This window comes from Peromyscus leucopus, chromosome 6 (assembly GCF_004664715.2).
Source record: "Peromyscus leucopus breed LL Stock chromosome 6, UCI_PerLeu_2.1, whole genome shotgun sequence".
In the NCBI taxonomy this organism is placed as follows: Eukaryota; Metazoa; Chordata; class Mammalia; order Rodentia; family Cricetidae; genus Peromyscus; species Peromyscus leucopus.
Genome location: NC_051068.1, coordinates 42,628,470 through 42,643,677, shown reverse-complemented (window position 1 = coordinate 42,643,677; position 15,208 = coordinate 42,628,470). Strand labels below are relative to the sequence as shown.

The following is a 15,208-nucleotide window of genomic DNA, read 5'->3' as shown; positions in this document are numbered from 1 at the left end:
ACTAATAAAAATTAAGAACTAGGGCTGTACAGATAGCTCACTGTATTAAAACAGTCATGAGGATACAAGTTCAAATCCCCAGTATCCACATAAAAAGCCAGTTGCAGCCACATGTGGACCCAGAACCCCAATCCTGTGGGATAATGAAACAGGAAAAGTCACAGGTATCTCCTGGCTGCCAGACTAGCTCCAGGTTCAGTCAGAGAAGCTGGATCAAGAAAATGAGGCAGAGAGCAAAAGAATAGGGTGCCCAACATCCTCCGGTGGCTTCTATGTATATACATGCATGTGGGTACAGGCACCCACACAAACACCACATACAGCGCGCACGCACACACACACACACACACACACACACCCCTAACAAATAATCTTTAAACTTGAAAACTAAAGCTGGTGCTAAAACAAGAAAAAAAAAATTACAGAGGTAATAAAACTGATTTCAACATTTCATTTCTAAGATTTTATCTTCAGAACAGATACTTCAATAATGACTTAATTCAGTCATATCAATAATGATACTGATACTGTTATTCTGCAACTATATGTACAGTATAAATATATGTAAAATACAGGTTATTATGAAACCAGTAAACAAGATTTTCAGATTAAGAGTAAGAGATATGGGGCTGGAATGACAGCTCTGTGGTTTAGAGCACTTACTTCTCTTCCAGAGGACCCACATTCAGTTCCCATTACCCACATTAGATAGCTCACAGCTACTTATAGCTCTAGCTTCAAGAGACCCAACACCTGCTTCTGGTCTCAACAGATATATATGTTCATGGAATACATTCAAACACACACACACACACACACACACACACACACACACACACACACACCAGTCAATCAATCAAGCTTAAGAGTAAGAAGCATTAACTATGTTGGAGAGGATGTGGTGTAAGGAGAACACTCCTCCACTGGTGGTGGGAGTGCAAACTTATATAACCACTTTGGAAATCAGTATGGCGGTTTCTCAGAAAATTGGGAATCAATCCACCTCAAGAACCAGCAATACCACTCTGGGGCATACACTCAAAAAAGGCTCAATCATACTACAAGGACACTTGCTCAACTATGTGCATAGCAGCATTATTCGTAATAAATAGCCAGAATCTGGAAACAACCTAGATGCCCCTCACCTGAAGAATGGATAAAGAAAATGTGGCACATTTACACCATGGAGTCTTACTCAGTGGTAAAAAAACAATAACATCATGAAATGTGAAGGCAAATAGATGGAAATAGAAAAAAAAAATCATCCCAAGTGAGGTAACCCAGACCCAGAAAGACAAACATGGTATGTACTCACTTATAAGTGGATATTAGACACAAAGCAAAGGATAACTATGCTACAATCCACAGACCCAGAGAAGTTAGGTAACAAGGAGGAGCCTAAGAGGGACACACATGGATTGCCCTGGGAAGGGGATTAGATGAGATCTCCTAGGTAAACTTGGAAGAGGAGGTGTAGAGGGAGAGGATGGGGGATGGGAACATGACAGATCGGGATGGTCAAGTTGTGGGAGGAATGGAGAGGGAGAGCAACTAAAAAGACATCTTGATAGAGGGGCCATTATGGGGTTAGGGAGAAACCTGGTGCCAGGAAAATTCCCAGGAATCCACAAGGATGACCGCAGATAAGACCCCTAGCAATAGTGGAGAGAGAGGGTGCCTGAACTGGCCTTCTCCTGTAATCAGATTGGTGACTACCCAAATTGTCATTATAGAACCTTCATCCAGTAACAGATGGAAGCAGATGCAGAGATCTACAGCCAAGCACTGGGCCAAGCTCTAGGAGTCCAGTTGAAGGAGGAAGGAAGGGGTTGGTCAAAATAATGACAAGGGAACCCACAGAGACAGCTGACCTGAGCTAGTGGGAGCTCATGGACTCTGAACCTACAGCTAGGGAGCCTGCATGGGACTGACTTAGGCCTTCTGCATGTGGGTGACAGCTGTGTAGCTTGGTCTGTTTGTGGGGCCTCTAGCAGTGGGATCAGGACCTGTCCCTGGTGTATGAGCTGGCTTTTTAGAATCTATTCCCCATGCTGGGAAGCCTTGCCCAGCCTTGATGCAGGGGGAAGAGCTTGGTCCTGCCTTAACTTGATATGTGATGCTTTGTTGACTCCCATGGGAGGCCTTATCCTTTCTGAATGGAAGAGTGGATGGGGTGGAAGATGGGAGGTTGGGGGAGGGAACAGGAAGTGAGGAAGGAAAGGAAGCTGTGGTTGGTATATAAAAAAATGAAAAAATTTAATAAAAAAATCCTATAATCTCTTATATTAATTAGAAATAATTATATATAGTGATTGTATCTTTCTAAAAAAATATTCATATTGCCTAACTGTTCACAAAAACACCTAGAAATAAGCACAATCCAGCAGACAAGGTGGGGCGCTGGTGCAAAAATATTATGAAGAGGAAGTGGGTGACCCCTGTAACCCACATGGTGGAAGTAGAGAACCAACTCCCAGTTATCCTGACCACCACACACGCCCATGTGCACACGCATGCGCGCGCGCACACACACGCACACACACAAATAGAATAACAAAAAAAATTTAATATACATGTTTATTAATAAAATATATGGGATTGGCAAGATAGGTGAGCTGGTAAAGGCATCTGCTAACAAGCCCAAGGAAGGCAAAAACCAACTCCCACAAGCTGTTCTCTCACACACACACACACACACACACACACACGCCACGGCATATCAGTATGAGTGGACACAAAATTAAATAAATGTAATTAAAAAATAATACCTGAATATTGAGCACGTATTATCCATAGTAATATTGAAAACTCCATCTTCTCTAACACTTTTTTTATGCACAGTGCCTCCAAAAACCTTATTCATCATCTGTTGAAGAAAGTGTAAATGAATGTGTTAGTGGCTCAAAAAGTTTTTATGATAAAAATATTTATATCCTTTGCTTTCAAAATTTTTTGCTTGTACCATGAATGCATCAAAGTAAATAAGTATTTAATAAATGTAAGTAACTATAATTACTATATATAAAATTATTAAGAGGCATGAATTTATAACTAAATTTGGCAAGGAATTTGACCTGAGGTTAATTTCTATTAAACACTGACAGACTTTCCATTTGTTATACTTTAATTCACATTAAAAAGAAATTTCAGCCAGGTGTAGAAGCACATCTTTAATCCCAGAACTTTGGAGGCAGAGGCAGGTGAAGTTCAATAGGTTCAAACCATACTTGGTTTACATAGTTGAGCTCCAAGACAGCCATATAGCTATATAGTGAGACCCCCATCTCAAAAAAGAAAAAAGAGAAATTTCCCTCAAGTCAGAATTTAATTTGAAAGCACTTGCAAAGGCACTCAGAGATTTAAAAAGCCATAGCAGGTAAGAACTGCAGCAGCAAAACAGGAGTTCTATAAAAATGTCTAACAGGCATGAAGGAAAAATATATGATCCATTTTGATAAAACAAATCTGAATGGTTGAATTAGAAAGTGACAGACAAGAGGTAAAACTAGACATTAGATAAAGGCAATGCATTGAAAGTCTTGTGTTGAATATAAGGGCATTTGGGCATGGGGGAGGACACCTTTAAAACCAGCACTCTACAGAGTCAGAGGAAGGTGGATCTCTGTGGGTTTGAGGCCAGCCTGGTCTACAAAACAAGTTTCAGGATTGCCAGGGCTGTTATCCAGAGAAACCATAATGGGGGGTGGGGGTGGGTAATAATAATATAAAGGACAAATATGTATAAACCTCAAAACTGGCCGGCTGCTATGGTATGTATACTTGTCACAGTCATATCTGAATGGAATGGCAGAAGTCATAAGGCCAGCACAGCTGCTTGACAAAGATCCAGCAAAGCTGAGCCACATGATGGCTGCCATGCCACCTTTGGTTTTCATCTCCACCCGTTGCATACTTCAGAGCCTTTTAATATTTCTACAATTTGAGGATATTGGATTGATGGAAAATTCCTTATGAATCATGTATGCCTTCCCCAGGAATGCTGCTTCTAAGCTTCCCCAGAAAAGTCCTGAGACATAGCTTTTTTTTTTTTTTAATTTATTTATTTATTATGTATACAGTGTTCTGCCTGCATGTATCCCTTCAGGCCAGAAGAGGGAGCCATATCTCATTACAGATGGCTGTGAGCCACCATGTGGTTGCTGGGAATTGAATGCAGGACCTCTGGAAGAACAACAACAACAGGCGCTCTTAACCTCTGAGCCATCTCTCCAGCCCGAGACATTGCTTTTTATCAGCAAACTTAGCAAGCAAAGAATTGGCAGGCTTTTCTTAAGGTGTTTTGTGTTAATAACCTTGGTAAGACATCTACAACTCTGACCTTGTGCATAACTGTCAAGTTTTAAACTAAGGATCTATTTACAAAAGCCTTTAGTCTAGCTTGAACTTGCTCCGAAGTAAAACTGAATTAAAATGTGTGCAGTTTGTGTCAGACTGAGGCAAGATTGTTATTTTTGTTAGTCTGAGGAAAAGGAACAAAGCAGGCTTTAAGTGCCTACAGCCTTGTGGGCCAATAGATCTTGCTATGAAGAATATCCTAGTATATTTTCTATATATCAAAATTATATAGCTAAATGAAAAGTCATCTTCCTAACCATAAGACTGAGATGTAATCATGAGATTACATATACACATTACACCCACCTTAAATCCCAATCAATTGACGTTGAAGAACTCTCCCACACATGCGCACACAAAATCTGGGTCCCACCTTCTCCTGGCACCCAACATAAAGGACAAGCAAGAAACTTCTGTCTTTGCCTGCTCACTTCTACTATTGATTCATTGGTGTTAGAGCCTACTCCTTTGGGATTCTGATGTACACTGAAGTCCAGCTGAGACATCCAGCCTCATGGACTGAACAACCATTGGATTCTCAGACTTTCCATTGGGAGACAGCCATTGTTGGATTAGCTGGACCATAGCCTATAAGCCACTCCAGTAGATTCTCTCTTTCTCTCTCTCTCTCTCTCTCTCTCTCTCTCTCTCTATATATATATATATATATATATATATATATGTGCGTGTGTGTGTGCGTGTGTGTGTGTGTGTGTGTGTGTGTGTGTGTGTGTGTGTGTGTGTGTTCTCTATATGTATATATGTTCTGTTCCTCTAGAGAACCCTTACTAATATGGGGGAAGGATGAGAGGATTCTTTTTTTTGGGGGGGGGGGGGTCGAGACAGGGTTCTCTATGTAGTTTTGGTGCCTGTCCTGGATCTCGTTCTGTAGACAAGGCTGGCCTCAAACTCAGAGATCTGCCTGGCTCTGCCTCCCGAGTGCTGGGATTAAAGACGTGCACCACCGCCACCCAGCCTGAGGGGATTCTTTTTTAAGTGAAAATGTTATAGTACTCAACAGGCTTCAGTAAGATTACTCATTTGTGGGTAGTTTGGACTATGCAGCAAAAAGTTCTGTACCTAAGCAAGATGAAAGAGAGGGAAGGAAGATAGAGAGGGAGAAAGGGAGGGGAAAGGAGAGGGGGCTCATAAAATATACTAATATGCAACTAATAGTAATACATTATTTAGGGATGCTTTCTAGCTCTATTTCCAAACGATCACGTAAGACAGTGTTTAAATGCTATAATGTGCAACTAATAGTAATACATTATTTAGGGATGCTTTCTAGCTCTATTTCCAAACGATCACGTAAGACAGTGTTTAAATGCTATAATGTGACAATCTTTTGGCTTACAACTATAGGGAGAACTTTTAAATTTTTATCTGGTTTATGTTTCTATTCCCTTAGATCTTATTTAGTAAAACTGTGAGACCCTATCTCAGATGATAGACAGACAGGCAGGCAGACAGATGGATGGATGGTGGTTTATTAAGTAATTTAGTTACTTATAAACAGGTTTCCTTATAAGGTCAACTCCACTATAGTATAGCAATCAATACACTGTATTAATATGCCCAATTATCTTAAAGAGACAAAGAAAGTTTAAATCATAAGAATAAAACATTTAGTAAACTCTCAAACTCAAAATGCAGCTGTACCTGCATGCCATAGCAAATTCCAAGAACAGGCTTGCCAATGGTAAATATTGCTGGATCAAACCAGGGAGCATCCTCTGCATACACAGAATTAGGTCCTCCAGATATGATAATAGCCCTGTGGATTGAAAGAGGAGTCAGTATAGAATGTAACTGTAAATCTTTAATATCTTCAACATCTGTCCAATTTTGCCCCATATGTCCAGTTCTTAAAGGTTAACCCAATGCTGTCATCTAATTTAGCTAAGTTACAATTTGCAACAAAACATTAGTATATTAACTTCGGAATAGAATTAGTAATGGAAAGGTGCAAACTGAGGCCACATTCCTCACCTAGCCAGTGACACAGCTTATCTGGCCTTCAGTGTTCACTCTAAAAACTTAATGGGACTATCACGAGAAATTTATGTTTAAAGATATTTCCTTAGAGGGAAGGGGAAAAAAAAAACTAAAGCTGACTTTAATTATTATTATTTGGGTTGTTTTGATTTGGGTTTTTGAGACAGTGTCACTATGTTGCCAAGGCCAACATGGAACTTCATCCACCTCCCCACTTCATGAGTGCTGGGATAATAGGCACATGCTGCCACAAGAAGCTAACCATTAAGCATTTACTCCTGCATGACTCTGAACAGCTACAATCAGAGACAAGCAGGCAGAGTTGTGCTTGTCTATACTCCCAGCACCTGAGAAGCTAATGCAGGAAGATCATGGTTGGATGCCAAACTGGCCTATGGAGTACCACCTATCTAAAAAGCAGGGGAAAACAAACTGTAAGCTAGGGCATTATGAACCAAATGTATAAAATCATCTTAGGGACTAAGTATACAAAAATTTTCCGTACTGTGTATGACATACAAAGGTTGGAAGAAAAAAATTTGGGGATAGCATTAGGGAACAGACCTGTAACCTAACTCTTAACAAAGCTAAAATTCTATGAGATACACCTAAAGCCTAAGCTATGCCTCAATGGTAGTGCTTGCCCAGTGGCAGAGTACTTGCTCAGCTTATAAAAGGTCCTGGCACAACAGGAGGAGGGGCAGGGGAAGCAAGCACTTATCAATCAGGGTCGCTAGGATCTCAATCATGTTTAGATTTTTGTTTTTGAATTTTGAATTTTGTGCATGTGCATGACAGGGGTAGGAGGCACAAATACCACAGTACTTAAGGAAACCAGAAGCTAGCCCTACCTAGTCAGTTCTCTCCTTCCACCTTATTTTGAGTTCCAGGTACTGAATTCAGGTCATCAGGACTGAACAGAAGCACCTTTACCTGCTGAACCAACCTGCCAGCTCCATATTCACTTCTATTAGATAAACACTAGAGCTGCACAGTGAGACCCTATTAACAAAACAATAACCACGGTGCCCAGGATCCTTCATTTGTCTATTTTAGTCTGTTAAACAACTTCAGGCTGTAAGAATCTTAGTCATGTTAAACAGAAAGTAAATTTTAAAAAAGACAGATTCAATAAAGGATAAACTCCAGGAGTAGTTAAAGCAATTACGAGAAGCTTCAGTAACTAACTCTAGTTAACCACACTTTCTTAGTCTTGTAATACCCTTGTCATTTTGAAAGTTGCTTGCTTGCTACAACGTATATGCATCATGCACATAACAGGTTATAAACAAAAAGTGGTCAACATGTTTCTCATGATACAAAACTAACTAAAAGAACAGTCAAGCTGGGTGTGGTGACACGTTTTTAATCCCAGCAGTGAGAGGCAAGTGGATTTCTGAAGTTTCAAAGCCAGCATGGTTTACATACTAAGTTCCAGGATAGTCACAGCTACATAATGAGATTATGTCTCTAAAAACGAACAAAACAATGGTGAAATAGAACTTCTAGCAGAAAGGATCAAAGTAATAAAACTCACAGTAATAAAATATCTATGCCACTTCTACAAACAAACAAAAAAAAAAAAAAAAAAAGAAGGAAGCAAAAAAGAAAGTCAGCTCTATTCAAAAACAGGACATCTCCATCTCCATCAAACCTCTCCTCAGGAGGCTTAGCAAAAAGACTGCAAGAGGGGATGGATGACACCAAGGAAACTGTTTTCCAGACACAACAGGACTGCCACACATATGAACTCACAACGGCTGTGAGAGCACGCACAGAGCCCACTCAGGTCCCAGAGCTGAGGAAAAGTGGACATTATCTCTCACCCCTAGCCAAGAAGCTGCCTCCAATTGTCAACTGCTTATACAGGAAAACTTAGTTTCTCCACTGGAGTCTCACTAGGTATTCAAACCACACTTAAGGACAGGCCCCAAGCCCAGCAGTAGATGGCCAGTACAAAATGAACTCAGTGGCATTTTTAGTTTGTTTTTTTTTTTTGTTTGTTTGTTTTTTGGTTTTTCTTTTATTCTCATATTGCTTTGTTTGGGTTTTTTAAAACCTTACTGGTCTTTTGCTTGTATATGATAGTTTCCAATTTTGTTTTTATGGATTTTGAGGTTTTTTTGTGTCTATGTGTCTCTATGTTTCTTTTATTATTATTATTTTATGTTTTATTTTTCCTAAAGAGAGAGAAAGAGAAAGGTATGGGAGTTGGGGGCGGGGAAAGCCGGAGGACCTGGAAAAGAGGAAACTGTGATCAGAATTTATTATATGAAAAAAAATATTTTCAATACAAAAAAAAGCAAGCAAGCAAGCAAGCAAGCAGTTCTGAGGACTTGAGAGATGGCTCAGCAGTTAAGAGCACTGGCTGCTCTTCTAGGGACCAAGGTTTGATTCCCAGTACCCACATTATGGCTGACAACCATCTGTAACTTCAGTCCCAAGGGATCTGATGCAGGAGCACTAGGGATGCACGTGGGTACACACATGCAGGGCAAGCACCCATACACATAAAATAAATAAAAGGATGTTCATTGGTAGCAAACAGGTAAATGAAGATAAGGTGGTATATACCTGAATCCCCAACACTAAAGAAAGAGGCAGGAGGGTCATGAGGTAAAGGTCCTTGGGATCAAGTAAGAACTCTCAGAGACCAACACTGAGGATGTAGCTTAAAAATACTGAGTTTGCGGGGCTGGAACAGTGGTTAAGAGCAATGGATGCTCTTCCAGAGGATCCAGGGTCAATTCACAGTACCCACACGGCAACTCACACCTGTATGTAACTAGTTCCAGGGCTTCTGATACCCTCACAGACATGCATGCAGGCAAAACCCCAATGAAAATAAAATTAAAATGAATTATATTTTTTTAAAAAGTACTGAGTTTTTCTCCTGTCAAAAACTTGATAGGTGGTGGCACACATCTTTAATCCTAGCACTCTGAAGGCAGAGGCAGGCAGGATCTTTGAGTTCTTAGACCAGCCTGGTCTACAGAGAAACCCTGTCATGGGGGGAAAAATGACTACTGGAAGGCCATAAGAACTTGCGGTATAAGCCTGGTGACCTGAATTCCTTCTGTCATCATAGTCCAAGGAAAGAACCAAGTATCTTCTAAGTTTTTTTCTGACCTCCACACACACTGTGGTAAGCATATGCCCGAACTCACACACTCAATAAATAATGAATACACAACTGAGCTAGACCAGGGAACTGAGGTAAGTAAACACCCACACAGGTCAGAAAGCTTCCGTTTGACTTGCCACAGCCTTGTCTGAGAGAAGACCCAGAGAGGCAACTGTGGAGAACAGAAGAAAACACAGAAACAAGAACATACAGCAAAAAAGGGTGTAGGCTGGCTCCAGGGGCAAAGTACTTAAGGATGGCCAGGAGCACATCTCACTAACGGAGAGTTAACTCTGAAGTCTGATAATGGAGCCAGAGGCCAGCAGGTAGATCCAATCCTGAAGCCACTTGCTAGTCACTGCTGTTGAGTCTGCGGGGTTTGAGACCCCCGGCTGCAGCTGTCCAGCAGGGTGATTGATATGCATGAGGTCTTGAAGGTACAAACACAGATCCTCTGTCTGAACAGATCTCAAAACTATAGTTGTTCCCCACACTCAACACACTTGGAAGACAGCCCTACATTAGCTACCCTGGGAATATGATGAAGAGAATCTGTGTAGGGTGAGAAAATCTTCCTAGACCACAGACTGAAAAGCTGAGTGTATAGCAGAGGTCTCTGGTATACAGAAGGAAAACCTCCCTTTATGGAGAAGAGAGAAGGGTCAGTGGGAGGGAAATGGAGTAGAAGTAGAACAAAGTACAATGACACTCATGTATGATGATGAAACTCATCAACACAGGCATGGTAGTATATGCCCACAGTCCTAGCACACTTGAACATGGACACTGAGGCAGATACATTCCACAAGTCAGGAAGCCAGGGCAGCCTACAGAATAAGACTGTCTCGATGCACACAAACAACATGCATAGCTCTATGGAAGAGCAATTGCCTTCCATGTATATGTCTTGAATCAATGCCAGCACCATAAACAAACAGGCCAACAAGCTGCACTTAATCTGTACTGTAAGACTAGCATACCAGAAGGATCCCTATGAGTTCGTGGCCAGCCTGGTCTACAGAGTAAGATCCAGGACAGACACCAAAAGTACACAGAGAAACCCTGTCTCGGAAAAAAAAAAAAAAAAAAAAAGACTAGCATACAGTTAAATTTAAATTGCCCTCTACTTCAGAAAACAAGAAGTCTCAAAATATAGTAAATATGTATAAGAAGCCTTTAAGAATTCTTTTAACCACTTTTTTATTTAATTTAAATAAAAAACAAAAACTGTTTTTAAGAAAACTAACAGGCTGCTGATATGGCTCAGTGGTTAAAAGCACTTGCTGTTCTTCCAAAAGACATGGTTCATTTGCCAGCATGCTGTGGGATTCTGTACACTGTGAATATGTGTTACTCTCATTGGTTGATGAATAAAGTTGCTTTGGCCTATGGCAAGGCAAGACAGAGCCAGGCAGGAAATCCAAGCAGAGACAGGAGAGGGGCAGCTTCTGGGAGACACCATCCAGCCACCCAAGGAGCAACATGCCAACAGACTAGTAACACCACAGCCACGTGGCAAAATACAGATTAATAGAAATGGGTTAATTTAAGATTTAAGTGCTAACTAGCAATAAGCCTGAGCCATAGACCACACCGCTTGTAATTAATATTAAGTCTCTGAATGATTATTTTAAAGTGGCTGTGGGACCTCAGGACCAGGGCGGGACAGAGAAAAATGTCCAGCTACACCAGCACCCACATTGTTGCTTACTACCATCTGTATCTCCAGTTCCAGGAGATCATCTCCCACTTCTGGCCTCTGTAGGCATCAGGCATACATGCAGTACACTTACATACATGCAGTCAAAACACTCATTCAACATAAAATTAAAATAAGTAATAAACAGTGTATTCTAAACCCAGAGAATAGCACAAAGCTTCATCTAAAATTTTAGAATAGAAAAGAAAAAAACTGAGTCAAGTGGATCTCTATGAGTTTAAGGCCAGCCTAGTCTACATAGAGAGCTCTAGGCTAGCCAGGACTACATGGTGAGAACCTGTCTTTTTCCTGGGGGGGGGGGGGGGGGGGGCAGCTAGACTTGGGGCCATAAGCCTTTCATTTCAGGACAAGGAAAGCTGAGGCAGGAGGATCTCTCTGGAGGTCACTTAGACTACACAGTTCTAAGCTAGCCAGGGAACCTAGTGAGAGCCTGTAGAAGGAAGGACAGAAGGGAAGAATGGAGGGAGAGAACCAGGAAGTTGGTCGTGTGGCTCAGCTGGTAGAATACTTGTCTAGCATTTACAAAGCCCTGAACTTGATCCTCAGCACCACATAAACTAGAAGTGATGGAGCACATCTATAATCTCAGCACTTGTGCAGGAGTCAGGAGTTAAACCTTGTCCTTGGGTTACATGCCAAGTTCAAGGACAGCCTGGACTACATAAAGGTCCTGTCTCAAAGAAAGAAAGAAAACAAAAAACACCTAGCTAGGCTTTGTAGCTCATGTCATACTAATGTGGCAACAGGAGAATCAACCCCCACAAACTGTCTTCTGACTTCCTCAAGCTCACACGTATATGTACAAACACACACACAAAGTATAATTTTGAAAAATAAAACATATTTGAAGAGAAAAATAGCATACCTTGCCGGGCGGTGGTGGCGCATGCCTTTAATCCCAGCACTCGGGAGGCAGAGCCAGGCGGATCTCTGTGAGTTCGAGGCCAGCCTGGGCTACCAAGTGAGTTCCAGGAAAGGCGCAAAGCTACACAGAGAAACCCTGTCTCGAAAAACCAAAAAAAAAAAAAAAAAAAAAAAAAAAAATAGCATACCTAGTGTTAGGTCTCAAACCCCAGACAAATGGCTTCAGTGTCTACTTACCATATCAAAGCAGACACTGGCCACCAGGTTCTCCCGGCATCCCCCAGTCCCTACATGTTACAGGGTATGGGTGGCATACCTGAGCCCCTACCCTGAACTTCTCTAGCCCAGGGGCTGGGTTGGTGTCCTCCCCTCCCCCTTCCCTACATGATCCAAGCCATTTTGATTATCTGCCCTTTTGGTCTATTCTTTACTTTCTTGGCCATTCTCTTGGCCCAGCTGCCCCTCTTGGTCAGTGGCTCCTCTTTCCTCTCCCCCCTCCCAACTCTCCTCACATGGTTCAGGGTCATATGCACTCTGGACTCTCCCAGATGTCTCTGCCTCTGGATATGCTCTCCCTTTTATCTATAATAAACTTTCTCTCCCACCATACCTAAGAGCAGTCATGTCCTTTGTTTTTATTTGTTTTAATTCACCTACTGTAAAGGTCTGAGAATCAATTAAGGATGGACACTGCAGTCCCTTCTAGGAAAAACCTATCTAGCACTAATCCACAGGAAAAGACAGAGCATTAGCCATAGTTAGATAGCTGCTGAACCAAAAAGCCTCACCTAACTTGACTGTTTTGACCGTTAAGAGATATGAACCACTGGAATTAGCCCAAATTGACGTAGGAATGGTTTTGTCCTTTAGCAACCAGTTATTCAGGGTTGGAAACAAAAGGGACTTCCTATATAAATACTTCCTCCCTTTCAGCTACTCTACCCAACTATTTGTCCATATTTCTTTTGACTAAATGCTATAGGGTCAATGAACAAATGACTACTAGAACCACACCTAACTCTGACCCACAAATCATACCAAATATAAACTACTCAAACAACATACTAGCTGTATAATTAAAGTCAAAGTAAACTCCCCAGCATCATTGAAACAAACAAAAAAATTAAGACATCAAGGTAATCTTTTTGACTAAAAGTATAAATTATTCCTTTTAAATTCCAAATCAGGGCCAGGCGATGGTGGCGCACACCTTTAATCCCAGCACTCGGGAGGCAGAGCCAGGCGGATCTCTGTGAGTTCGAGGCCAGCCTGGGCTACCAAGTGAGTTCCAGGAAAGGCACAAAACTACACAGAGAAACCCTGTCTCGAAAAACCAAAAAAAAAAAAAAAAAAAATTCCAAATCAAAGCTATAGGGAATTTCTTTAAAAACCATATTGGGTTTTTACAGAAAAATCCACAATGCTCAAGTAAACTAATCATAAAATATTCCAAAATCTAAAGTCAAAGGCTACCGAAATCCTTGTTCCTTTATGGCGAAGGCTGGTGTTTCCAAGGGGAAGATTTCCGACTGTACAAAGAGCTCCCGCACTCTCCGGTCGATGATCTTCCCATACTGAGCCCCAGCATCCAGAATGACAACAGCTCCTTCGTAGTGTTGACAGCCATCCTTGAGGTCTCCTCCGGCATTCTCTGGCTACAAGTACAACAAACAGAAATTCTTACTTATAAAAATTGTATTACTTAGGGCTAGTAAGGTAGATAGCTCAGCAGGAAAAGACTTGTAGCCAAGCCTGAGGACCTGAGTTGGATCTCTGAGGCCTACACAGTAGGAGAGAAGTAATTCCTACAAATTTTCTACCCTCTGGACTGGGAGGTGGTGGGGCACACCTTTAATCTCAGTACTCAGAAGACAGAAGCAGGCAGATCTTTGTTTTTATTAGTTCAAGGCCAGTACACGGTGTCCTCACATACACAAAATAAAAGTAATTCTTTTTAAATTACACCTTTTAAAAAATAGGGACTCACTGTTAGCTCCAAGACCACCCAGAAATGCAACCTGTTAACTTAACGTTGCCTTTCCAAGCTATGGATTCAGAAGTTCTTTTGAGTGGAAGGTGTTGGTACAGGCCCACACATGGACACATGAAGATGAGTAACTGACTGATGTGGTCACTCTTGCTAATGTGCTTTATGTACACGATCAAGAGGGGAACAGCAAACAGTCCTGTTCTGCTAGAAATCCTGATTCCTGCCTGTTATGCCGGTATTCCTATTACTTATGCCTCCTCTAGATGTTGCCCCAATAGGCATAGCATTCATTCTTCTGTGAAGCATATTAATGAGGTGACTAAAACGTGCTGCTAGAGTGCAAGTATGGGGAAATTCACTTTAACTAAAATCTTTCGCAATAGACATACCTAACTTAGAATACTGACATTTTTAAGTTTTTCACTTTTATCCCTGTCAAGCATAAAATCTTAACACTTCTAGAAAGCAATTTAGCAAAACAGAGATGCTGTTTGGTTTCTACAGCCAACTTAACATAAGCTAGAGTCACCTGGGAAGAAAGAACCTCAACTGCCTGTATCTGATTTGGTCTGTCAGCTTCTCAATTGGGGCATTGTCAGAGGACTACTTCATTAAGGATGGCCCAGCCCACAGTAAAGATACCATCCATAACTAGGCAGGTGGTCCTGGGCTAACAAAGCTAGCCAAACACAAGTTTGAAAAGAAGCCAGAGAGTAAGAAGCAAGCCAGAGAAAGAAGCAGCCTTCCTCCTGCTTCTTGCCTTGACTCCCTCAGTGATGAATTGAGACCTGGAATGTAAACCCTATTCCTTACCAAGTTGCTTGTGGTCAGAATACCTTATCACTGTAATAGAAGGAAACAAGAACAAATGTGCTAGGAAATAGCCACCTGGAAAATAATGCAAAAGTAGGTGGAGTAGGCATGGATGCAACAAAATTTTCCATGTTCTAAAATCAAGTTGGATGATAAATCCAGTGTGCTATTTTAGTCTTGTCTCTTATCTTGGTTTCTTCTTTTTATATGTGTGTTTCAAATTTACCTAAGGAAATATTCTTAAAATGTGCATGTGCTCTGGAAATCCATGCAGGGACTGCATTTACAATATAGCCCAATCAGCTGAGCAGTGGTGGCACACGCCTTTAATCCTAGAACTCAG

At 41.3% G+C, this 15,208-nt stretch overlaps 1 protein-coding gene across 2 annotated transcripts in view; it reads right to left on the bottom strand.

The window, feature by feature from the left end:
• Window positions 1-15,208, bottom strand: part of Gmps (guanine monophosphate synthase) — a 69,079-nt gene that overhangs the window by 33,942 nt on the left and 19,929 nt on the right. For both annotated transcript variants that reach the window (XM_037206636.1, XM_028894528.2), the window contains exons 2-4: window positions 13,536-13,717; window positions 6,019-6,133; window positions 2,769-2,866 (exon numbers count right to left, since the gene is read on the bottom strand). In XM_037206636.1, coding sequence (XP_037062531.1) covers window positions 2,769-2,866; window positions 6,019-6,133; window positions 13,536-13,717 — 395 coding nt within the window. The remainder of the gene's footprint in view (window positions 1-2,768; window positions 2,867-6,018; window positions 6,134-13,535; window positions 13,718-15,208) is intronic.